A 27,167-nucleotide genomic window follows, 5' to 3' on the forward strand; every position below is an offset into this window, starting at 1 on the left:
GAAATATATTTCTAAAATCAGCGTAGATAAAATGCAGCATTTTATGCTTAACAATAAGCATGAAATAAAAATAAGCATTTTATGCTTAACAATATGTTCCTAAAAAAGGAGACTCCAAAACTGCACTGAGCCTAATTATCCAAAACTGTCTTTGCCAAATCATAGGGTTTGAACTTACTGTACAATTAATGACCTAATTTGTAGCACTGCAGGCTCTTGCCCAGCAATAATTTTACTTCGAGTCAAGTCTCCTAAGAAGGATGACAGCAGGAGTTATTCTGAGAGAGTGCCAAAACAATACTGCGAAGTCTTCAGAAGTCTTAATTTTATGGTGATGAGATCTACAGTATCAGAGAAAATGGTCTGATCCCATGAACACTGCTAAGACGTTAATGTGGAGATGGTCAAGCCTGTATCTTGCAATGAATAAATGATCAGAAGAAGTAATCAAACAAATTGCAGATGTCATCATTCCCTGTTGAGCACTGAGAAGCATCTTGAAAATAGAAGACTGCCAGATTTCAGTGCTTGAATTTACTTTTATTAAATTCCTTGCTTTTTCATGCAGTTGGAGATGATGGGGTTTTTTATTGTACAGGGTTTTTTTTCTCCAAACAATCACTGATAAAGCATTACTGCCATCAACTACTGAGCTGGCAAGCATTAGTGAGTACCATAATTTCTAACGGCAGCCTTTGCTGTTTCCATCCCAGACTAGGTCAGAAAAAAACAGTGATCTGGAGTCCTAATTAAGTGATTTATTTTGCATCTCAGAATTGATGCTTATTTGTCAGATTAGCTCAGACCCATTGGTTACAGGCATCTTCTGCTGGGTTAGCTTGTCCTTGGGATGCGCCTTCTGTATAAAGGTGTGGTGGGTTGTCATACTCAAGCCTATTCCTTGGCATCTGTAAGGCTGGCAGGGTCACAGCAGGACTTAGCAACAGTACAAAAGAAGTTGTAAGGTCCTTCCCCTTACAACTTTAAGGCACTGAGATCAGCATGTGGTAGGTAGTGAGAGATCACACCTACAGTGAAAAGTTCATAATCTAAAAAGTACTTGAGTAAGTAGGCACACAGTGCTGTTACTAATAGAAGCCAGTTGAAACTTTCATCTTCTTGCAGTATCTGAAGGATGTATGAGTTCCTCATCTGGTGTAGATCAGCACAACATTTACACCTATATAATTTCTCTACTGATGTCAGAACCAGATGTTGCTGAGGCAGTGCTAGAATTATTCTGTAATGAGATACAGGAGTATCTGCCCACTGTTGAGGCCTCTCCAGGACATCTAATGTGGGTTGTTAGCACATTGTCTTCTCAGTATTCCCCTAGTTCCCATTCTAGGCTCTGCAGGGGCTGAAGGTAAATCAGGCTTTCAGTGTGCAATCATCCACCTCGTGTTTTGACAGGCGGTTTAGACAGACAGATGAATCTCCATTTCATCCAGCTAAATATGATCCAGATAGCGATGCTATATTGGAGTTAGCACAGCAGGATCACTATGAGTGGGAGTAGACAAATGATAGATAACAGAAGAAACCAGGATCCATAAAAAGCCATCAGCAAGAATGGTTTGAGGAAGAGAATGGACTGAGCAGCTTGATTCCATACTTAGGCCTAACTGATTTTTTATTTTTTTTTACAGATTGCTGGGTAACTTAATGCTCTGTTTTGCTTTTTGTATGTGGTGGCCTTCATGGATGATCTAAATCATGAACATTCATCTTCTGTATAGCTTTTTTTTAATCTGTAGACCTGATAAAGTTTAGAACTTAGTGGCTGAATACTTACCTTCAACTTTGAATGATCTGGAGCCCTTTTCTGAGAAGCAGGTTTTATCAACTGCAGTTATACCTGAGTAAAGGTCAGGGATTTCTACCACTTCAGAAAACCAAGACTGTTTAGAAATCAATAAACTTCCTCAGTTTGCACTTATTGAAGTAACCCAGATTCATAAGCTGCAGAAGAAAACAGAACTCTACTCTGATTGAGTAGAACTTCAGCTAATTCTCTGGGTTCCTCCCCAAAGAAACATATACATTAAAACTTCATTAAAATTAGTTCCCTTCTTGCTTTCTACCAGAGTTTGTAGTTAGATTTTATATGTCATATTGTAAAAAGGAAAAAAGAATCCCAAAAATCATGTAAGAAACCACCGACCCCAAAAGTCCAAATAGATTAATTGGGTACTCTGCACATCAACTTGTTCATGTAACAGTGTGTTCCTTTTCAAAAGACTCATGGTTCTTAAATGATCAGAAGTAGTTATAAAACTCTTCCCAAAGCAATTTGACTAATAACCTGTACTTGGACAGCACTATTAAAACACACTAATTGCAAAAACCATAGTGATAACTCACTCATTATAAGACTATGGGGTAGCAAATTACGCTGAATGAATTAATCTTGGCACTCTTTGTTCCTCTCTGAATATGTATGTAAACAAAGTTCAAACTGAGTGGAGACCCTTTGTCTGATTTACGTAAGTGTATTAGTTATTTGTAAGACATCACATGGAAAAAAATGACAAGAAATCAAATTAATACCACCGAAGTGTGTGGAACCAAATCTGACTGAGGTGTGGATTTTTCTCTAGGTGAAAAGTTCTTTTTATTTAGTTCTTTTTTATTTAGTCAATGAACAAAGATAAAACTGGACTTCTTAAGAAATGAATAGTTTTCTATTTTTCAGTAAACATGAGGCTTCACAGAACAAAGAAAAACACAGAATGCAAACAATTTCATCATGCAGCCATCAAACAATTTCATCATGCAGCCACAGTCTAATCTCACTTTCATGAATTTATCTGGAAATTAATTCAGTTGGACACATCCCTGTTAAACTTGTATGAAACAGACCTTGACGAACCAAAAAAGAAGCAAGCTGCTGAAAATAAAACATCACCGATCTTGGGAAAATTTTGTGCCTGTACACATGGAAATGTTTAGGCATCAGAGATAAGATAGCTGCTTTAAATTCAGTGTCCAGATTCTGCTTTATTACGCCCATGCAAATCTGGATGTTTAAATTCTGTTGTTTTGCTTTTTCGATTGGTAGAGCATGATCGAAACAACATTATTTTCCACCAACTTGATTGGAAATAGTTTGTAAAACTACACAGGTATTTCAAACACTGGGACCATGCAAGTCCAGTTTTAGACAAAGGCTTTGTGCTACTAATTTTTGCTTGCTTCTTGCTTACAGTTCTCTGCACTTCTCAGCTTCCAACTCTGAAATCAGATCTACTGGGAAGGGGTAAGGGAGTAGTAGAGAGAGACCATGCTCTGATTCACTGCCTCCTGAAACATCATGGCTACTTGAAGTCCTTACATTTTCTGTGAATTATTTAAAACGTTTTCTCAAAAAAAAGATACATTTTGATTTGGAAATGTATCTACAGTGCTTCATGAAAATGGTAGAAAAGGTATCGCAAGGCCCTGTGCTGTATTCTGAAGCCAGTAGGTCACACCTGTGGTGTTCTGTGACTGAGGACTCCAGCCATGCAATACAGCAGCTCAGCTGCTGGTTTCGTGCAAATGTCATCAGAAGATCTGGTCGAAGACCCTGGCCAGACAGATAAAAAAAAAAGAGAGAAAAAAAAAAAGTATCTATAAATACTATTTTTTTTTTCTATAAAACCCCATACTACTACCTTAAGATGTTTCGTAGTGAAAGGTGAAATTCCTTCCCTGCTGTGGTTAGCTGGTTTTTACTACTGTGTAGTAGAGTGTTTGTAGAAGGGTGGGGTAAATATTTCCTCTCCTTTTGCTGCCAAAGGTTTTCCTACTTAAGCAAAGCTACCTCTTGGTTTGTTCATTATGTCGCTCACCTTTGACTTTGCTTTCTCACTGAAAGGTTTACAACAGAATATGTGAAGTTTAGAATTTTGCGTGTTTCAGATTCATATATAGATTTAATTGAATATTTTGCTTGCTTTATGCTGCCTTTTTCCCACCCCGTTTTCTGAATTAGATGAGTTGGTGGAGCTTCTCACATGTTTGAAGAAACTGGTAATTGTTATTCAACCCAGGAAAATAAGAAAAGCCCACGATGTTCAATACCTCCTCCTCACTGAATAACAAGTTTTGTCAGGGCTAAATAATAGAAATAGAATCCAGTAAGGTTGTCAGTCATACCCCAGTACCCTTGAGATGCAGAAACTTTCCCCCTTCCCTCTGGCCATTTTAAGGTCTAGATTGATGCTTCAGCATGTGCTAATGGAAAGTCCTGTTCTTCATGAGTGATCCATGTGGAACAAGCCAATGAGGTGTACATTCTAGGATACAGACAGACCATTCTTATGTTTAGTAGGCATGAAAAGTGTCCTTGAAACCTTTATGCAATCCCAGAATAAGCTTTCCAAATTATGCTGAATGTAGAGGTATTTAAGATTAAAGGAGTGATGTTTTTTAATGATTTGCTTTACTAGCAGCTAACATCTGATTTAAACTTTGAATTGCAGAGTTGAATTCATCACACTTTTAGTAAACACATGAATGTATTAATGGAACATATAATATTTGGATTTCAATTTTTTAAATTAGTATGTTTAAGATTTTCAGATTTGTGATGTATAGGCAAGGGCTATTATATACTCGATGGCAGTGTAATCTGTAACCGAGGGATTTGACTAACAACACTTCTGAAAGAATACCTAGGTCCAAGGGAAATAAATCTGCTTCTCCTTATCCTATGCTGTTCTCTGATTTCCATTTTGAATGAAAAATATGATAAGGATTCATTGGTCCTGTAACACAGATCTCCATGATATTTTATGAGTGGATTTATAGACTTTCAAAGATTTTTTACAGATGGAAAGCCCACAGATGTCTTCAAGGTGAGTTGCTGTTCATACGTTTATCGTGGTAGTGTTTATAGGGGTCTGTTGGGACGGTGAGATTTCCAAACCCATATAAACCCTCTGCACTAATAAATGGAGCATGGAGCAGCCTTGCTTAATATTTCAGGCTCTTGAGCTCATGAGGCCATGTGGCACAGGTAAAGCAATGCAGATTTGCTAGTTTAAGTCCTGATATCTTGCTGCTGCAGGTTTTTCTACAGATTCAGGGGTACTCTTAACATGCTTGCTGAAGCTGATATGCCAAAGGTTGCTGTAATATGCTTTGCATTTCCATTCTGTGGTCTGGCAGAAGTGAGACACTCTTAGAGCTTTGCTATTAGTAAAACGAAGATACCTGAAAAAGTGCTGTTTGCGAGACCCAACATTTTATGAAAGATTTGGGATCAAAGTATCAGCAGTTATAACTGGATGGCAAAGCAGTTCAGCCAACATGCTAAACAGGAAAATTAGAAATAGGCTTTAAAAACTGATGCTGCTGGGTTCCAGCTGAATTTTCTTTATCCCCTGGCTGATCAGATGCAAAACAGAGATAAGAAATTCTGAAGGCAGGATAAAAAGTGGGAAGCCAGGTTGAGAATAAGAGGTAATCAGGAGTCTAAGAGTAGAAGTCTCATCCTGTCTCTACTGCACTATCAGCAGACTTTCAATTCATTAATGGATGCGGTTCTGTTAAAAAAGTAAAATAAAATAAAAAAACCCAAAAAACCTAAACCCCCAAAAACCTGGTTGTCATTAGTTAAGTTGTGTGTGTGTGTGTGTGTGTTCACATTTGTTTACTGTATGTCTAAGTATTATTTAAATAAATGCTGTCTCCAGCTGCCAGAACAGAATAAAAGAAAGAAAAGTAATATACAGACCTCCAAAATGTTCAATGTACACAGAAAGTTGGTCTTATATCAATTTCCCTTGATATTCCAGATTAATGAATGCTTCAAAATCAGGAGCTGTGTAATGCAGTTCACCAGGGGAACAGGACCTTTGTGCTTCAAACCCAGGTTTGCTGTCTGCTTTCTTGGGCATCATGCTGTGTTATCCTGTTCACAAACATATCAACTGCCTCCTTAGATCTGTTTAGCCTAGTGCTCCCACTCCTACCATTGGAAAACTCTTTCTGAACATCACTCTTCTGATGGTTGAAACTGTCTTTTAACTTATAACCTTAATTTGTTCATGATAAGCTGATACTCAATTATTCAAGTACCAGTGTCATCCCTTAGCTTTAGAAAAGCTTCATTTTCTTTTCTTTAATGTATTTATGAGGAATAACCCTATCTTATCTTAGATTTTATTTTGCTGAACTAAAGAAACCAAAGCATTTGCTGGATTAAACAGGCTTTCTTTTGTTTGTCTGGCAGAGAGGCGTGCATTCCATTCTTCACTGCCTTCCTCTGTGCTCTCAACTTTTGCTTCAGTGACTAACCAAACTAGCATTTCAGAGAAAGAACCACTAGAGACTTTGCTTAATAACATCAGTGTTTTCCTAACTCCTGACAGCACTTCTTGTCACACATTGTGGCATTGCATCAGAAGCTTATGATCAGCTTGGTTTTGACCACAGCTGAAACAAGTATGTTTCTGCAGAGCAACAGCATCTTAATCAGCTGATGAAGAACATGCAGGGCTGAGTGTTTTGTTCAGTCATATACTTCAATCTTTTCTGTAGTTAATTGACACTTTGCATAGCTCATTACTTCAATGACCAACGCCACTGGTCATTTTATAACTTCCATTTTAAAATTGCATGGACACGCAAAGGAAGTGTCCTGTAAGTGTTGGCATTAAGCTTAAGAATTTTAATGCAAAACCACCACAACATTCAAAATTATTGGTACCAAGCAAAAACAATGGGCCTGCAGCACTTCCTTTGTCAAATATCTATTTAAAAGCACATAGATATTTCTTTATGAAAAGTGGAAAAAATATAGTACTTGTAGGGAAAATATTTGTTTGTGAGTTTGCATATTTTTTCTTTTCAGATTTACATTTTCAGCCTCAAAGTTCATGAAAGAAAAGTGACTAGTTTTGCTTACTGGAGGTAATTCTGGATCAAATTAAGAATTTATGCAAAATGAAAGAAGAAAAAGTACTCTTTTCATCAACTTTCTCCTTCATTACCTTCTAAGATGTGACCCTAACATCCAAAATAGTTCAAACTGTGACATAACTGTTGTATTTCAGTAAATTCTTACGTCATGAGTGGTAGATGGGTGAGAGGTGGATCACTGTTACAAGGAAGGTTCTTCACATTTTACAGAGAGGTTGCTTGGAAAAACATTTGTTTTGAACCATTTTGTAGCTCTTATTCTTTGAAACTCATTCTTGTATCTTCATAGCCACAAAAGAAAGGAAATACCTGCTTGCTTATTCTCTCACAACTACTATGCAAACAAATCGTGGTTCAGTCATTGCATGCCGTTGCAGATGCACAGGAATGTGTGATGGAGATGTTAACTTAAATGGCTGCTTCAGTGCTGTCTTTTTTTTTCTCGGACCAAAGAACTACAGAAAATGCTGGGAAGACAGATTGGAAGTCAGAGGTATCCCAGACCTACTAACAGCAGCACAATGAAAAATGGAGTCCTTGAATGATAATAAAACCATTGAGTTAGTAAAAACTCAACTGATGGAGCTCTCATGTGGAACATATTGTGTCTACAATGTTACAGGTTATTTCCTTTGCCTTTCTCTATAAACATGTTTTCCAAATTGGTTTCAAGTTCGTCCAGCTGCTTAAAGCACAGTATATTGGAAGCATATTAATATGACAGATAACTCGCAGCTGTTGTTGGAAAACTGACAAAGCGAAGGGTAGATGTTGGTTCGGAGGATGAACTTGTGCTTTCAGGCAAAACATCTTCCTCAACATTTTACTTCTCTATGAGTTTCTCATTGCAAAGGCTGGATCAGTAACACTAAGTGGTCACATTTTTTCCAGATACAGCCCTAGCCCAAGCATGTCTTGTAAGAAACCAATATGCTGATGGACTCATTGTTCAAGGCTTTGAATGACAGGCAAAAAATGTTCTTAATCTCTCAGCAATTTCTTTCTCTGTTAAAGAAGATACTGTCATCTGTTAACCCTGACTCTACAAGTATTCCTATTCATAGAACTATTTCTGTATTAGGATTTGGTGACAGTGTATCTATTTGGTGACACGTGCTCCTGATGAAACTCTGTGTTCCAGAGATGATCTAATCCATTTAACCATGTCCTACCTCCTATCTCTTCAATTCAGACTTTGTTTTAAAATTATTTCCCCCAGCCCCCAGGGACAGTTTGGTTCAAACACCGGAAAGTTACACTTCTCATGACTAAAAGAAGTATAATTTTCTTTACTAACTGTGGGTTTGTTTGGTTCTTGGTGTTTTTTGTTTGGTTTTGTTTTTGTTTTTTCTTCTCTAAACCACTTCATGTTTGGCCTGAGAAAAAGAGAAAATACGCCACAATCCATTTAACTAGCAACATTACGTTCCTATTCTGTATTTAAATCTATCAAGGCACATACTGCTTCAGGTTTATTGCTGTTATGATCCTACAAGTTTCATACAACTCACATTGCCTGTAGCTGTCAAATACCATGCAGCTTCCTTAATAAGAGAGAATAAACATACATGTACTTTGATCTACTTCACTGCTTCAAAGTTTAAAATATCCTCTGAGAGCTTTTCATGGAACTTCAAAAAACAGTTATTGAGGGGAGTAATTGTGAAAGCAGTAGTTTTCTCACTGATGTTTTTCTATAATTCAGAGTTGGGTGGTAAAAGCATTATGTTTCTTTATATTTTTTCCCCCACAGTGTAATCTGCAAGGACTTTTGATTTATAACATTTTTCTTTTATAATTCACCCTGCCCTGAGGAACTGCAGTCAGGCAGAAGGCTAGGAGACTGGAAGAATGCAGACAAACTATGGAAGCATATGTAGCACCCTGACAAACACAAAGCATTAAAAAAAAAAATCAAATCTGCATTTCAAATAGGCTTGCATCAGGAGTTTTTAAGCGTGTTTCTGGGCTAGGCCACATGGCTAGCGGAAGATTGCGTTGTGTAGTCTGTTTTCCATTCAGAAATTGTGCTGACCTTCATTCCTTTCATAATTTTCTCATATTACAGCAGCAATTACTTATGTGGAAAAAGGATTTAATAGATGTTACACTTCTTTTCATGCAGTTTAGCATCTGGAAACTTGGGAGGAAAGACACTGCTTCCTAGGGACCACATTTTGAGAAGTGCTGACTTAGGCTACAATCCCATGCAGTCACAAGGATGCAACTGTATGGAGTTCTTTGCAGATCATTACAGGAGGCTATATAAAGTTACAAGTTGATTTTTAAAAATTGCATCAATACTACTTCAGGTACTTATTTGATTTTATTTTTTTAATTTGTTACAAATTGCACATTAATAAAATAGCTGTTTAAGGTTCATGCCTCTTTAGCAAAAATGTAATCATGTTGTTATGAAATAGCCCAGTGCTGAGAAAAAAAGAAAAAATTGTTTGTTTAAAAAGAAAATTGAAGTTCTCTAAATAACAAAAATGAAACTTTTTGTTTACTTTTTTTTTGTCTTAGCTCCTCTGAGTCTTTTTAAAATATCATTTAGAACTGAATTATTTCAGATTGTTGTTTTCAATTCTTGTATGGATCCTGAGAGTAGTTTCTGATATGTTTGCCAGCTAGACCAAATTTTTAAGGCTGTAGGAGAGAAGGGAGTTATATTTTACATGTAGGGTCAAATAACTCATAGGTTTTGCAATCTAAGAACAATCTTCATTGCAAATCCACAAGGTCTGAAGAATTTCATACTTTTTGCCGGTCTTTAGCATCAGTGTTTCCAAGGTTTTACAAGCTCCACAGGGAAAATGATGAATCTTGTAAAACACGTGTTCACAATACAAACGGTTAATCCTAAATATGTCACCATGACTCACGCCTCTTTCAGAATGTACAAATAACTGCATAAAGCAGTCTCTCCTGCTATCTTTGAACTGTATATCCTTCTATCAGAGTTGTAAACTCTTTGGTGGGAGACACTGCACATTCTGAAAGAGTGAAAGGTAGTTCAAGAGGAATAGCATCCCAAGGGACAAGAAGCCAAAAAATATCACAGTGTGTGCTGAAACTCTGCCAAGGCCTTTTCTAATTGTTCCAAGCTTATCACAAGCTGTCTTTGCTCTAAATTAATGTTGTCAGTATCATGAACTGCAACCTTAGCACAAGGCCAACACTGTTTCTAATGAACGGCAGTGAGTTTGCATGCTGTTACAAACTGCAGCAAGAGCTGAGAAATCTGAAGCTATCTAATAAGTAAATTATTCCATCACTTTTCCCTCTGCCTCAGAAGTAGCCTCCAGAACAATAGAAAGTTTCTTACAAGTTAGCTAGTCCATTGCCTTTACCCAAAGCTGGATAACCTGTGTCGGTGTTGATAGCTGTCCAAACTACCTGCTCTTAATTCTTCAGTGCTACAGATGCCAAAATTTCCCCTCATAGGTGTTGCAAAAAGAAATGGTAACGTTTTGAAAAAAGCTGTTTGTGAATGGATGAACCTGGTTGAACTTTGAACATGGAAACCAAACATGGTTTCTAGTCTAATGAGCTGAAAAGAAAATGGTAGAGGCTTGTAGCGGCAAGTTCAGGGCTGTAAATATCCCGCTTGTCCTGCCTGCTAAGGAGTTTTGGAGTTTTATCACTAGGCCGAACAAGACTGAGCTGCGCAATTTTTCCTGGTTGGATTTTTTTTTTATTTACTTATTATTAGATTTTAAATGCCTGTCAGGTGGACAGTTAGTTTTGGGAGAAACCTTTGGTTTGTCTTAAATCACCTTAAGTCTCCTACGAAGCTCATACTTGCCTCCTTAGGAGACTGAGTCTTAAAAGGAGTTAAACTTGACTTCCTTATTATGAATTCTGAAGCGTGATTAATGTAGGACGCAATGCTAGTGTTAGGTAAGGTTGTGTTTCATACCTGGGTCTCACCTTCAGCCAGATCTTGGCTCCAGAGACCACTCTCAGACTAATTTCAAACCTCTCAGCTTTCTTCTTTCAGGACTCGGCCAGGTGAGGGGCACCAGAGTCAGACACAGCATAGGACAGCCAGGCAGGGCCATGGAGATGGGGATAGCCTAGGGACAGGCTGGGTTGGGTCAGGACTGGAGACCAGTGTCCTTCAGTGTCACAGAAGCTGGAGCAGACAGCCCCAGGCTGGGCTGAAATGGGGGCCTGACCCAAGGGTAGGGTGGAGAGGCTCTAGGTGGGGCTCATCAGGGTCGTTAAGGCCCATAAGTATCCTCAGGGGCCCAAGGTTGCTCCCTCAAGAGCTGGGCTGCAGCCTAGGGCACGCTCTGGGGCAGAGTCTTGTCAGGAGCTGTGAGGGTGTAGCACCCAGCTGCTCCTCTCCTCTGTGGGGGACACCCCTGTTTGGCCTGGGGTCTCCATGAGCCCTGTGCTGGGTGGAAAACAACCTCCTTGTGCTGGAGGGAGTGAAAGACCGGTGTGACTGCCTTCTTCTTCAGCTGGCGACTTATGCAAGGCCACAGGACAATGCCACAGCCTTGCCAGCTGCTGCCAACCCAACAGGGACAGGACAGTGCTGTTTTCTGGGGTAAGCTGATCATTTGGTGGGCTTTGACATGACAGAATTAAGGTGATCCTTGCCATTTGTGTTGCTGATAAATAAAGTGAATAGGCAGTTTTACTTCTTATTACTGAGGACACAGTCAGTGTCCTAATGAAAGGCAAATGTGCTGTGAGTTGTATCCGACATGAGCAACGTGATCTCTGCCAGTGGTGAAGTTACATTATGGCCGAGTTTGTCCACACATCTGTAAGAATTTATGTCATGGGGGTTACACTTGTTGGCCCAGGAAAGAAAGTACATGGCCAAATCCTGATCTCAGTTGCACGTGCGCAGCTCCCAAGGCAGTAGGGCTGCATCCTGGCTCAGCACGTGGCCTAATGAGGTCTTGCATGATTGCAAATAATGTGAATGGCACACTGGAGAATGAGCAAACCACTGTTCCTTGTTTTGCTGTGCAATCTGCACTGCAGCATCTGTTTTACTTCATCATTTTTTGAAAGAAAACACAAATATTTTTCACCAGAGAGCTGATAAATAATAGTCCTTACAGTTTAAAAAAGTTTTAAGGGGGATAAAAGTATTTCTTCTTGTGTATAAAGTCCTTATGTTTGGATTTGAGCATTAATTCACAGATTGTCTTTTTACTATTTGGTTCCCAGCTAGGGAAATCCTATGGGGTATCGCCCCTTAGGAAATCACATAGAGTGATGTCTTAGTTTGATTTACTTTTATTTGTGTATCTAACTTTGCACAGAATTGTCTTTCACAGCAGCATTTTTTAATGGAGATTTGTATTTCTTGGAAAATTTGGCAAACTGGGGAGCGTTTAACAATTTTTCAATGAAACTTTAAAGGAAATTTGTTGTGACTTTGTGGATGCGCTTGGGATTGGGTTGATGGGTGTGATGTAGTAAACTAAGTAGCTATTTTAAAGGCCTCTGGTCAGAAGATCATATGGGGGTTTTCTGTCTTGAAGTAGCTGCCTGAGAGGAAATGTATTCTAGCAAATGGCAGACTACATGTATACACAGAAGCAGGGATAGCCTGAGTCTAGTCTTAGTACTTCTCTAATACTTTGCATTTCTGTAGTACTTCCATGTTTCATGTGGTAGATGACAACTCATGAAGAGAAGTAGTTTTAGCCCTTCTGCCCTTCCTATTCTTGAGATGACAAAAAAATGTCTAAAAATTATTATCAAAAGGGGTGTTTAAATTGTGGTAAAGAGAAATCTTCAAGGATTCATGTTATTACTTCAAAGTTATGACTGGGTAGGTCCTGAGGTAAGCTTGGATACTTTTGTGATAAGAAAGTATATATTTTTTTATATATATATATTTTTTTTCCCAATGGCTCAAATGCATACTGTCTTGTTTCTGAGTTTCTTAAGTAAGCATCAGATTATTGTATTGTTGTTTATCCAGCATCACAAATATATAAACTAATTTTAGAGCAAATGGATGCATTCTTCTCTGTTGTCCACATAACGTTTCTTTTAAGATTAGACATAACAAGATCAACAACAAAGCAGGACAAACTGGGTACACATGAGAATTGGAAGAGAACAGAGAATAGACCTCTTTGCTCTTGTGGGGTTCTCTCCCTATCAACTCCATACAACTTTGTGCTCTCACTTGAAAAACAGTGAACATAAGAAGAAAAGCATGTTTGTTCTAGAAATTGGTGCCATAAGCACAGGACAGGAAGTCTTCTGGACAAAGTGGCCTGTAGTACGTACCTGTTTGTTAGATTTATCTGCTTGGTTGGTAGGAAGCAAGCCTGCTGCATTTTCATCTTGCTTAATGGTTACATGCTGATGGTGGCCTCTGAAGTGCTGTTGGAATATGTTGTTGTCTGTCTGAAGTTTTGAGACTTTTTTTGAATTATAAAGTTAGGATCAGGCCTTTTGAATTTTACTGAAAAATGTGTTTAAATCAAAGCCAAGATTTTAACATCAGAGAGACAGAGGGCCTTGTCTGGGGGGAGGGAGAATAGGAAGAAGGGCTTATACCTAAATAAAAACAAGATTAATTACAAGAGGAATGTGAAGTAGAAAACAAGAACAGGCAGCAAGATCTGTGCTTTTCATAAATGAGAAGATAATTATAATAAATACACCTCATCCACATGCACTTGTAAACACATACAACAAGTAAACAAGTGAAACCCAACAGAGCCCCACTCACCACCCTTTCACTGATGATTTCTCAATGTTGCTTTTCTGTATTAAGCAGTTAAAGCAGTATTGCAGTCTAGTTGCATCAGGGATACTTTCTGATTTTCGACTAGATTTGTGATTAGAAAAGGACATGATCCATGTGATGATGGGTCTGAAACATGGTCGCTGCTATGAAGAAGTGTTAAAATTCTATGCAAGCCTTGCCTTAAAGAAGAAAAACTTTTACATTCCATGACTGAATAGATGTAATATTTAGCTACTAGCAGAATGGTGTGCCTTTGTTTATGTCATTGTACAAATGTTGAAGTGCCTGAAAGACTTTGTCTAGGCTTGACATTATTACAACACTGTTTTTTTTAATAGCATTTATCTTTCTGTCAGTATTTCTCACTGAATGTATTAAAATTGTTTCACAACTCTTTTTTTTCTTTTTTTTTTTTTCTCCCCTTCCAGTAATTCCTTCAATATAAGTGGATTGTATATTTTCCATTGTTGTGCAGCTTAATGTACGTACTAGGTACTGAAGTGCATATTATTACTTTAAAAGCTGATTAAGTGACAAGAATTAATTACAATTATAAATTATTGCACAAGTCTCCTGTTCTACAGTGGGAGCTTCAGTAAAATGCCAACACTGGATATTTAGCTGGTGCTAATCTGTGTTCAGTTTTAGATAGCCCAAAGAAGATTTGATGTTTCCTTTCTTGAAATAAACAAAACCAGCTTCCCAACTATCAGAAGTAACAGTTCTTAAGGGCTAATCATTACCAGCCTTCGTCATGGGGTTGTAATTGTTTCATGAATTCTGCTTCAATAAGGGAAAAATATGCTTAAGTGCCAATAAAAGTTTTTATGCTGCTATGATTTCCTCCTGCCTCATCTTCCTCCTCCCAATTTATGGCTTTATTCCACTGTCTCTGTTACTAAGCAACACTGTACATGTTTTTAATGCAAATGACTTCAAACCCTCTGGTAGTAAGGCAGAATAACATCAGGTTAATTTCCTGATTAATATACGCTACAAAGAAGTGCTGTGCACTAATAAAAACAAAGACGACAGCTAGAAAGCTGCCTCATAGCATAAGGAAATAAAGTTTTTTTTTGTTTTGTTTTGTTTTTTAAGGTTTTTTTTGGGGGGATGGATTGGTTTTGTTTTTTGTTTGTTTCTGGTTTTGGGTGGGGTTTTTTGTATTCTCTACATTGTGTTGTCTGTGCTTGAAACAACCTTTCCAAGCAGAAGGATCAAATGCTTGGGTTCCATCATTTTGACTTGATCTGTTGTGTGTTGAGCCACCCAGCTGTTTGTGCAGTATATATATGCCATGATGATGCAAGTAGTTTTCTTGTGGTTGCATGCTCTATTTTCATCCTTATACAGAAGGACATAAAATGATTGTTCAGATGCTTTTTTGCTCCGTTCCAAAATCAACAGTTGCATGTGAGGCTTTTTAGAACTGAGTGTTGTCTTTTCATTAAAGCCAATAGTAAAATTCCAGCTGACTTCAGAGTGAACAGGATTCAACCAACGGTCGTGCTTGTACAATAAATTTATTTTGCATGCCACTGTACCACTCCCCATATTCTTAAAGCTCTTAATTATTGTGTATTTCAGGAGATTACATATTTTTCCTCTTTTTTTTTCTCCCTCCCATAATTCCCGTAATGTGAAGCCCTATTTAATGGGCTAGCAATTATAATCTTGTCCAAACAGCAATACCATTTTAGATGGAAATAAAGCAGATTTCTTTCTGTACTGCATTACAGAAGTCTTAGGAGTGATGTTTAGACTGCAGTGTTTGCTCATAGGACCAGCTGCGACAGGCCAATGTTTGCAGAACTGCTTTGACTTCTCTAAATCAATGGCAATGCTTGCTATTACAAAGTGGAATTTGAAAGTCTAAACGTAGAATATCAAAGGGTTTAAAATATACTTAAATGCATGTTTGCAACTCTGATTCCTGTAATGCCTGGGGATTCATGCCTTTCAAACAGCCTGAAATAATATTGAGCTTCCAAACAAGTTCTTAGATAGGCTTTAAGTTTGAATCCTACCCATTTTCAATGTAACAAACTAATAGTATGTAATGCAGCTGTAGGAACCATGTCTGCATGCCCTGTCTTCAAATGTTTCTTGTTCTGTGTATTATTTTTTCCCTCTGTATAAAAATAAATAAATTTTATCTCCTATTACTTAGGCCCCTTGAAGGAGAAAGAAATACTGAACTGCTGCCAGCAAAAACCTGTCAAATGCACAGTCAGCAGAATGAACAGCAGACCAGAAACTTAGTTTGAATTTTAAAATAATGTTTAAATCATGATTCAGAACTTGTGCATACGAATGTTTGTTTGTTTTCAAATTTGATAGAGCCCTCCTGAGAGAATTGTGCTATGCTTTTGTGAAATCAAGTATTTCCCAAATTAAAAACATATAAAGTTTTTGTTTTCTGTGAAAACACACATTTAAAAACAATATGGGATTAACACAGTTACAGAACACATCCTTAGTACTGACCACATGTTCTCTACTTTTATGGTGAACTTAACAGCTATGCATGATACACTCTTTGTGTGTTTGGAGAACATATCGTAGAAGAACAAATGTTAAATTTAGACATGGTTAATTAAATACAAGTCTTTGCCAAATAAAAACAAACCATAGTGTGTTTTAGTGCATGTTTGCAGCATGCTGGAATGTAGCAGTGGCATGTATATGATGTGTGCTGGATAGCAGTCAGTAATATATATTAGCAGTAAATGCAGGTATTTCATTGTAGGTGAAATTTAGCGACGTCCCTGTCTGCAGTTTGTTTTTTATTTTCAGGATACCATTGTCTCCATGGTGGTTTTGGGTCAGAGGAGTAAATTTTATTTGCTGTAAATGGAACAGGATTTCATTAATGTGCACTGAACACATTAATGTTTTGTGTGAGTTTGAATGCTGGGGGTGGTGATCTGCTTGTAGTTGGAAATTATGGAGCTTTGCAGTGTTGATCAGCTTCTCCTGTGACATATGCATATCATCAATCAAATGATATCGCAGGAGAGTTAAAGGCATGTTGTGTCATGGAATAACCTTGTCAAAATATTTGAACTAACTTGGCAGAAAATTCAGCCTTTAAACAGCTCCAAGATAAGCATTGAAATGTAAGGAAAATTTTATCTTGTTTGTAAAGTTTCCAGTTGTCTTTTGGGCTGGAGGTAAGAGGTCAAGACTGGAATATGCCTTTAGATGTGGTGGGGGTTTTTTTTGTGTGTTTGGTTAGGTTTGTGGAGTTTGTTTGTTTTGTTTTGTTTGTGTTTTGGGTGTTTGTTTGGTTTTTTAATGTACTGTATACTTTTAAATAAATTTAAATCCAGTGCATACTCGTGCATCACAGTAATGAATACTGATGTTTTGGCACTGATCTGTGAAGCTCTTGAAACATATTTGATATGCACATTAGAGGTGAGTCCCACAAGAAAACTGAAGTTAGATGTTTAAAGAGACCATGGGTAAAAGAACTGTAGGAGCATATCCCTTGGTAGAATGTATCTAGACTTGAGCAATAAGTACGATGTATTTTTCCAATATACGTTTAAAGTTTTCTTTAATAAACAAGGTAGTCACAAATGTTGATCAAAACAAAATTATGTGCAACTTCAGAATTTCAGGGGTATGAGCTGTACAGATAATGTACATTTTCATTTAGAATCAGTGTTCTAGTCAGACTCCTTTCTTTGTTCTGCTACGTGTGTTCAGAGTTAAGGCTAAAAACACAGTACTTGTAGGTCTGAGAAACAAAACTTGGAAGAAACAAACTAAGCATAGGGTGTGAAGATTAAGCTAAACCAACACTTATTTAAAGTTATTTCACATTGTTTAATATTTTCAGTATTTCAAAATACAGTTGGTCTGATTTAGGTGTTTCTGTGAAAAATGCTTACTTTTTTGCACAGTTACGTTAGACAGAAATCCATTTTAAATGTGATAACTTTTTTCTGAAACAGAGCGGTGCATATCTGTCTAATCTCATGTAAAAATTACAGACGACAGTAAAGACAGCTATCACAGATATGCAGAGAAATTAAAGAATAACAGAAATATAGTTTTGCTGGATTTATTATGTACATACTGCACTGTACAGTCTAGTTTATAATGTAAAATATTCCTTTCTCTATGCTGCCTTATACTTCTATCTAGAGTAATCATATCACAAACTCCAGGCTCAATATTAACAGTTCTCTAGTCAGTGTAATTACATCTTATGTACATTTATCTATGACCTGTCTTTGAAAGGTATCCTGCAAATTATACCCATTCTCTCACTTTATGGGTGCTTTTATACAGAAAGGGGGCTTTGGGTCTGCAATTTTTTGTCATACTTGGTAGGTTTTCTGACAGTGCAATGCTGAATCCTTATGAAAGATTAAAAAAGCTATATAAATGAATAAAACCTTGTGACTCCAAACGTATTTTAGATCCTTTAGTATTTCACAGCTGTTCAACAAAATTAAATATACAAAGCACTACTATAGTATATATTATATTTTTGTGAAATTATTTTAAGTTTCTGGGTTTTTTGGTTTTGGGGTTTTTTGTTGGTGGGGTTTTTTGTTTGTTTGTTTTATTTTGTTTGTGTGGGTATTTGTATATCATGTGATAACTAAGCATGAGGAGGAGTTCAGGCTAGGTAGAGAAAGCCTAGGTAACTCTATATGCAGCACCTTGCCTTCCTTTCATGGGCATATAAGTACCTGATGGGTTTCTAGTCCATAATTGAACTTTCTTTTTCTGCTGAAATAAAATTCAATAGGAGCAAATCAACTGCTAATGTCTTACAGGCATCTATTGACTAAATAATTTCTGGTTATTCAGTTTTATAAAAATGGTGGAGTTCACATTTGCTTGGAGATGCTTAAAAGTCAGTGTATGTTTGTGCAGGATTGTTCCTTGCTCGTAAAACCTTTCAGTATTTTCTTTTCTACTTTTAAAAAGCTTTTTAGCTCTTTGGTTAAATAAAACCCTCTACATATATTTAATTATTTTTTTTTTATTTAATGACAGTGTGAAATACCTTCACAGTTTTGTATTTTTTCAACAACAGTCTTTGCTTTCCACCCTATTTTAACAATTTTTCACTTTCTGATTTGGCTATAAAGCTCCAAGAGATTGTATGTCTCTGTGTATGTATACCTCCTTCTGCACCAGGGCCTGTGCTTGATTTTAGCCTCACAGCAGTGCCAACATATAAAGCTTAGGAATAGTTAAAATACATAGAAATAATTAAGTTATTTAGTAGAAAAGCTACCAGAATTACTTAGGCCCAGCCTTTAACTGTTGTGGGAGGAGGCAGAGCACCAATCCCCTCTTACTGTATTGGAACCTGATCCCGTTTCCACTGAAGCCACTCTACAACATGGCACTGCTTAGAAACACCAAAGCTTATTCTAAGTAACAGGATATATGTACATTGAATAATCAGCTGCAGGAGCCTCAGTCTATCTTTTCAGGGCTGCTATTCATAATGTAATGTGATCCTACAGTTGATGCAATATTCTGGGTAAATCTGTCCCTTTAATTTAATTTAGCTTCTAAAAAGTTAAGCCTAAATTATCCTTTAAATTCTAACCTGTACATAAGAAAATGAGCAATTTTTAAAATACTCACTCCCAAGAAATTTTATTAACTTCATCAGTTCTGGAGAACAGAAGTGAATTGCTGAACTGCAGTACTACACCTGGGTTAGATTTTGGATTAAAAGGAATGGTGGGATAAAATATTACCACATTACACAGAAATACTTTGGTAAGGATGATATTGCCTAAGATACACAGCTATAGATACACTGATAATAGCATAGTACTTACAATAGTACAGAAACATATTTCTTTGCTTTGGGTGGATTGATACGGCAGTGGAGATGGCTTTCACAAAGACATCTGTTGAAGACGTGCATGTTTTTAGTAATGCTTCAGACAATGAAAGTTCTTATAGTAGTAAAATTCTACAGTATAAAACTAGCTCTATTGAAATGGAAAACATTAACATTTACCACTTCACAAGTTATGACTGCACAAAAATATTTGACAGAAAATAGTATCTAGTTCTTTTTACTTAATTTACCAAGTATTTTTAAAGCTGCAGGCCATGGCACTTGTCCATTAAAAAGATCACACAACGTTGTTCTCAAATGTGATCTGTACCTATTTCTCAAGTGTCCAGCTGCATCTGCAGAACTCCTCAGTAACAATGAGCTTGACAGCTCTGCTATTAACATTGAGGATTTGTTAATTCAGCCTTGTAGTGAGGTCGCTGTTGAAATAGACTCGATGGATAGAACAGCCTCTTTGCTTTGCACGACGTGGTGGGATGATGGTCTGGACAAGCCTGTAATGTGATGTAAAAGAGCAGATCTGGAGACCCTGACCTTGTCAGCAGGGTAAGAATAGTTTCGTATGTTCCAAACTGATCAGGATGTTACTAAGAAACTTAAGAGCATCTCAAAACTTTTTGGAAGATTTTAGTACTTAGTTGAAAGATTTGTTCTTAAGGGTTTCTCTTTGCTTCTGTTTTCGGTTATGGTGGTGTGGATTTTTTTGTTTGTGTTTTGTTTTTTTTTAATGTGTAGCAAAAATAAAGTATTTACATATAACACTAAATATTCCCCAAATCAGCAAGTCCTCGCTTTTGGCCTTCTTCCACCTCATCCCAAATCTTTGTTTCTCCTTTCCATAGCAAACTTCTTGCTGGGAATGCCTATTCTTCAGTACACTCAAAAAAGGAGGTCAGAAAGATAAACCATTGCTGAAGCTATGTAAGCAAAACTAAACCAAACCTGGGAATCCTACTATATTCTCTGCTGCTGTCACGTAAGATGATAAAAACCATTGCCTGAATAGTAATTCTGGTGAAGTAAAGGACTTTTGGCCTCGTACTTACTCTGCAAGTTCTTGATTAACAATGTAAGCATGAGGAAAACGTTAAAATAAGAAGGCAAATTAATCGCCACTGTATCTCTAACGGTTTTCTTGGAATTTGGGCTGACCAGTGCAGATTATACAGAATGACTTAGGATAGGTGTATAACAGGCAAGCAAGCAGAGAGCAGAGCATGAAACATGAGTCATATAAAATAATACCACCCAATAAATAGAAATAAATATTATGCATGTCAAACATAATGTTGATTTAGTAATTATTCTGCCAGCAGAAAGAAAGTATTAATTTAAACAAGTCAACAGAACATAACTGAGAAAGGACAAGAGTTATGATGCCTGTATTTAGGGCTATATGCTGTCCCATTTAATACTGGCTTGAGTTCTTTGCACCAGGGGTGCACAGGGACAGAGTAAGAGTTTGCCAAGTATTTTACTTGGGTCATCCCAAGAATGAAAAGTATTTTGGATGCTCCTTTTAAAAATAACAGCATACTATTGTATCTTAACTTTGTGTTCTTTAAGATAGTGGGAGTTTGTTCTTAAATATATATAGCTAGTTCTTATTTTGATCTTAAATTAAGAGGGCTTAGCCCACAGTTCCCCCCAAATGGCAGTCATACAGAGCCAAGTCTTATTACCTCCTACTCTGTTGGCAAGGAGTAAGTTCTAACACCAATGAATGTCCTGGCCATCTCTTACCTGACCCTCACTGGGGCCACAGAGTCAACGGTCTGCAACAATGGCCAGATTGTGCGCTCTGTCATGCTGCTGCTCTGCATGCCCCATGCATAGCTTTCCAACATGGTATTTGCAGCATGTATGGACAGGGAAGCTTAAGGCTCAGCATCAAGGTATTTCTGAAGACCTGTACTGGCTGCAGCTAGGTGCATGATGGAAATGGTGTGGGTGTGCTGAGGGAAATGGGGACTTTCCAGTTAGCTTTCAGTGTGGGGCTTCATGGGGATGCCTGAAACTGCAGGATGTGGCTGTACGCAGTAACTGTGCTCCAAAAGAGTTTACTCTCTGCTGCTTCCCAGTTATAGTTGCTGGAGAGTTTCATCTCTGTATTTATTGATATGCCTGTTCTTTTTTCCTTTAAGGAAACACTAAACAAGGATTCAATATATTTGGTCAGCTGATGACCATTTTCCTATCCTTTAGAAGAACAAAAATTTCCTACTATTATTTAATGGCAGCTTTGCCCTCCACTTTCTTTGCTTATCAATTCAAGGCCAGTCTTGCCTTCAAAGCACACCAGCTGCAAGTCCTTCCTACCTTTCCTGCAGCAACACAGCCAAATGTGCATGCTTGTGCTTTTCCCAGTGACCCAGGTATGCACAGGTGACACCAGCAGCCCAGGATACACAGCCTCTTAAAAATGCAGGATCTAGCCTGAAATGATCAAAATCATTAGCCAATGGCTTATCTTTTCTTTTCTGTCATTTTTATTGTTCAGAGTCACTACTGATTCTGCTTATTTTTCTTCTTGGTGATAAATGTGTCCTTTCAACTAAGTATTTCTCAGTTATCACTCATGCAAATATGCGTTGAGTTTGATTTTTTCATACATATATATTTTTCTTTTTGGGATGGCTCTTGTAGTAATGCAGTCAGTGTTTTGCAAATGAGCTACCTTTTGTGATGACTGGGGACACTGGATTTTGGTGACCAAAGGGATGAGAAAATGATGAGGAAATGCTTGTTTAACCCCTGTCAAAGAAGTTAACTGTCTTCCAGATGGACAAATTTGCATCTTGTTTCTACATGAGTTTGCCCACAGGTCAGGATCTCCAGATCCATCAGGAGGCAGGGAAATACTGCTGTTTCTTCCTGTAACAACTTTTGAGATGAAAAACGTATTTGTGGCTTCATCCAGCAGGTGGCAAGCACAGCACACTGAATTAGTCTGACACAGAGCTACTTCTGCCAGGGGAAGTTCCTGGTGCTGCTCAGCATGTGTACATGACCAAAATATCATACATATAAATGGCAAGCTGTGTCAGTACTTCATCAGCTTACCAAGTGGTGAAGCAGTGGTACTGTTCTGGATGCTATTTATAGTGCATGGGATTATTGCCATATGCATTTTTAACCAATGGCTGTCTCACTTACAAGGATAGATATAGGCTAAATATAAATTATTCTATATAATAATTTAACCATGTCTTTAAATGACACATTCAGGTTTCAGATTTAGAGATACTAGATTGCAATTAAATTAAATCTTTAATGAAAGAATAGAGTTTTTTTAAAAAAATATGCAGCTTCAGAAGTTTTAGTGATTCCTCCCAGCACCTTGTGACATGTAAGTAGAAACTGTTCTCATTTTGCAGCTGGAAGAACAAAGGCAAAACTGAAGAAATTTGTCTTAAAATAAGTGAATGAAAAAGTGGAAGAGGCACAGGATTCCCAGATCTGGCTGTAGTCCCATTTTTTCTTAAAAAGTATTAAATTACATAATTTTTTTTGTTGGCTTTCTTTCATTTTCTAAAGTATAAAAATAATTCAAAGTATTTGTGCGTATGCAAGAGACTGATAATTGGACAATATGGATAATCCAGCCACTTGGTACTTGAGACAAAGCTGCATTAGATGTGTAATTTTAGAGATTATAAATATTGCAAATTGTGAAGGGTCATGTAGTTATATTCATGATATATAAAGTTTTGGAATTTTTCTTCAGTTTTGTTATGTCAGAAAGTATTTATGAACTCGTTTATCTTTGAAGACAATAAACGAGTGTGAATCAAGAATCTGGAGTCCATTATCTGAGACAAAAAGGACATGAGAGATATTATTAATTCAAACTTCCTGCAGTGTTTATTGCCTTTCCTCCCTCATTTGTATGGAAAGTTTGATCCAGACCTTTGTTCTGATTTATGCTAGTATAAGTATGAATTTGTTCTTATACATAAAAAAAAAGTTCTACAGGGAGAAATATTCTAGGCTTAGTCTATATAAATGGAGAGAAATTCTTTAGAAACCAAGAGTAAAATTTGGTCTCAAGTGTTTTGTGATGTGACTAAAAGCATTATTAGTTAAACTGTAATATAAGCATTGTCACATTTTTGCTTATCAGAATGTGAGTTTATTTAATGTCCAAGAATTTGAGAAACTGAATAGATGGTAATTTCTCTCACTGAGTGCACTGGTTATCACACAAAACCAGTTTTGTTTTCTGATAACCTCTGTCTCAGAAATCATTTTCAAATACAGAATTTTACTTTTAGTTTAAGACTATGGAGTCAACCACCTCCATAAGTGATGTTCTTCAAAGTCAGTGTGTCGTATCGTGAAGAAAGACTGAGTGAACCCTATCTTTTTTTTTTTTTTTTTGTGTGTGTGTATATATACTTTTATACTGCTATAAAAATACCCACTGGGATATAGATGTACATTTATGAAGCAATGGTTGAGAACCAAGTAGGAATATAGGTTTAAAAATATATTTCATCTATATTTAATAAATAAATCTGCATTTTATTGCATATATTATGAAAAAATTTGCCATTTTAAAATTTAAAATAGTAGCATAAATCAGAATGAGACTAATTTCAAGGACCTTAAATTTCCTTTTGAGTTTAAAATTTGGCCTCTCTATATAGCATATATTTGAAAATATATTATAAATATGACAACATGACATACGTCATCAAAAAACAACAAAACAAGCAGTGTAGCTCCATCAACTCCTTGAACAAATCGGAATAGCTCATCTCTGTACAAAACAGGTCCTTCATAATTCATGTAATTTATACAAGCTTTTCCTTTAAAAAAGACCTCTGAACTTAAGTTAGGAGTTTTCTCTACCCTTTGTCTGTAGTTCTGAGTAAATGGCAGGATGCTGGCAGAAACTCTGACGTGCCTTTCCACCCTTAATGTTGCTTTCATTAAAGAAAAACAAAATGAGAACCCAACAGTCCTCTTCACAATGTAAAAGAAAAGGCCACTGCTAAATCTTTACAGTATGATTTCCCTGAGGTGATCTAATGTTTCCATAATGAGCAGTAAGCTGTGATGTTCAGGACTGCAGATGAATTTTGTCATTCTTGCTGCTTCATTCACCAGGTTGTTCAAAAACAGCATATTGCAAGATGCATCACTCAGTGTCAAAAGACCCAGCAGTCTTTTTAGTGTGCAAGCGTATATTTTCTGGTGGCCGATATGAGAGGGAGCTCATTTTTGTTGTTAGGCTTGGATGCGTGCTGACATTTGGTGGAATGTATTTTATTAGCTGAAGGAAGTATTTTTTAAAGTTTTTTCCAAAAAAAACATAAAAAAAAGGATTCAAACAGTTGTTAAAGTAAGCAATGCAAATGGTGAAGGGCATAGCCGTATCCACAATATCAGTGATTTTGCAGTCTGTTATTACATGTAATTGAATTAATACATCCAGAAAAGTGAATACTTGATGAGGAATCCAGGAAAAGAAGAAGAAAAATACTATTGCCACAATCATCTTAAAAATATCATCATTTCTAGTCTTATTTTTTTGAATTTGATATGCCTTCTTCAGGGTCTTCCAAATTAAGGTGTAGCTTGTTAATATGATCAGAAAAGGAATCAAAAAGCCCAGCAAATTTTTGGATAAGCCTAACCCAACCCGGAGTGTTGTGTTATTGTTGTCATACCGAAAACCGCAGACTGTCATGTTCAAGTTCTCAGCAAAGAATATATTACGGTGAATGATGACGGGCAAACTGGCCACACCAGCGAGAAGCCAGATGGCAATGCAAGTCATTCTGGCAACAAACATGGTACGTCGAATTCGGGACTTCACTGGATGTACTATGGCCAGGTACCGGTCAATACTAAGGCATGTGAGGAGGAACACACTGGCGTACAGGTTGAAACTTATCCCAGCTGATGCTAACTTGCATAAACAGTTGCCAAAAGGCCACTGGTACTCCATGGCCGTGTAGGCCGCCCAGAGTGGCAGAGTTATTAGAAAACACAAGTCAGCCAGTGCCAGGTTTAGAAGAAAGATGCTGGCTACTGTTTTTAATTTCATGTAGCAGTAAATGACAATAACGACCAGGCTATTCCCAAATATGCCTATGATAAAGATGATGCTGTAAACAGTTGGAACCATAATGTAGATATAACTGTGCCTTCCTGAAACAGGACAGTCAACATGGATTCTTTTAATGGTTTCTTCAGTAGAATAATTTGGAATCATCTTGATCTTTTGAGCTGTAACCTAGCTTCAAGGAGAAAATACGAAGTTCACTCCTAGGAGGGGAAAAGAGGAAGAAAATATTATTCATGACAGGGATTTTATTTTTAAAAAGTTTAAATAAAATGTCAAGTTCTTTCTTTTCATTGTGTATAACACAATGTGTCAATGTTTTTGAATTTAAAAATAAGCCATCTTCAAGTGTCTTCTCAAACAATCTCAGTCATTGGCATCCCTGCCCATGGCAGGGGCGTTGGAGCTATATGATCTTAAGGTCCTTTCCAACCCTAACCATTCTATGATTCTATGATAATTGCTATTTTAATATACACTTTGCAGAATAAAACAGCAGTGAGAATATTAGGAATTGGTTGAACACTGTCTAATTCTTTTCAACATAAATGAAATCTAACGCTTCTTTCAATTACAAGGTTCAAATTCAATTACATGGTTCAAATTTAAAATAAGACCGGTTAGTGAACATATGTCATGAAAATATAATATAGACTCAAAATAGCATATAAATTCAAGATTAGCAGGTTATTTTATTTCCATAAATATGTGATATATCTAAGGAACAAAGTTATTCAGACATCTCAGAAAATACACTTAAGCACTTTGAATACTAGTTCACCCTGTAAATGCAAAATCTAATGCATTACAAAAATAAGTGAATACAAATTAGGTACTCATTTTGATCTGTGATGTGAATCACTACAATTTTTTTCTATACATTAAGCTTAATCCTTTGAAACAATTTTTACATCACAGAGAGACTAAGACACACAATCTAGTGTTATGTTGTACCACAAATATCTTAAATATTCAGAAATTACCTAGCTCCTCATCTGGCTTGGAACCATAGTATTTAACTACTAATGAGAAAAAAAAAGATGTGAAAATCCAGACGCATGCTAATTTGTTGCACATTAGTAACTGCAGAAAAGTTTAAGAAGGGTGCAAGGGGTAATGAAAATTTATTTTGCCTTTTCAGTTACTGAAAAATTACGTTACCAAGAGCTAAAGTTGTAGTCTTAGTGTATGAAAAATATTTCTGGACTGTATTAAGCATATGGCAATGGTATGAAATCTCCTTTACAGGGCACCTGTTTGGTTTGCCATGGCTTGTGTGATCTGCAAGAATGATTTCCTTATTAATGATTTTATGAAGCAAGTAATATGTTCTGAGTAATGTTTACATGAAATCTTTTCAGAATGTACAAACAGTCAGTCTTCCCTCAAAAACAGTGCATAATTTTAAAAACCAAAATAAAAAATTGATAGCAGAGTAGTGTTTATTGCTGGCTGCAGGAGAGTGACAGCAGTCAGCCAAACCCAACTTGCACTGTCTCAAACACAGATAAAGTGAAACATGTTGGTGTTAAAAAAACCCCGAAACCCAAAACAACCCCCCCCCCAAAAAAAACCAAAAAAACCCCACCCCACAAACACCC

At 36.9% G+C, this 27,167-nt stretch overlaps 1 protein-coding gene across 1 annotated transcript; it reads right to left on the minus strand.

The window, feature by feature from the left end:
• Positions 1-24,636: 24,636 nt before the first annotated feature.
• On the minus strand, positions 24,637-25,716 carry AGTR1 (angiotensin II receptor type 1; the record flags this gene model as incomplete). The annotated part of the gene is made up of 1 exon (XM_080623913.1): positions 24,637-25,716. One exon carries the CDS (start codon positions 25,714-25,716, stop codon positions 24,637-24,639), a length of 1,080 nt encoding a protein of 359 aa, XP_080480039.1.
• Between the last annotated feature and the right edge of the window lie 1,451 nt (positions 25,717-27,167).

Source organism: Psittacula echo, assembly GCF_963264785.1.
Source record: "Psittacula echo genome assembly, chromosome: 7".
In the NCBI taxonomy this organism is placed as follows: Eukaryota; Metazoa; Chordata; class Aves; order Psittaciformes; family Psittacidae; genus Psittacula; species Psittacula echo.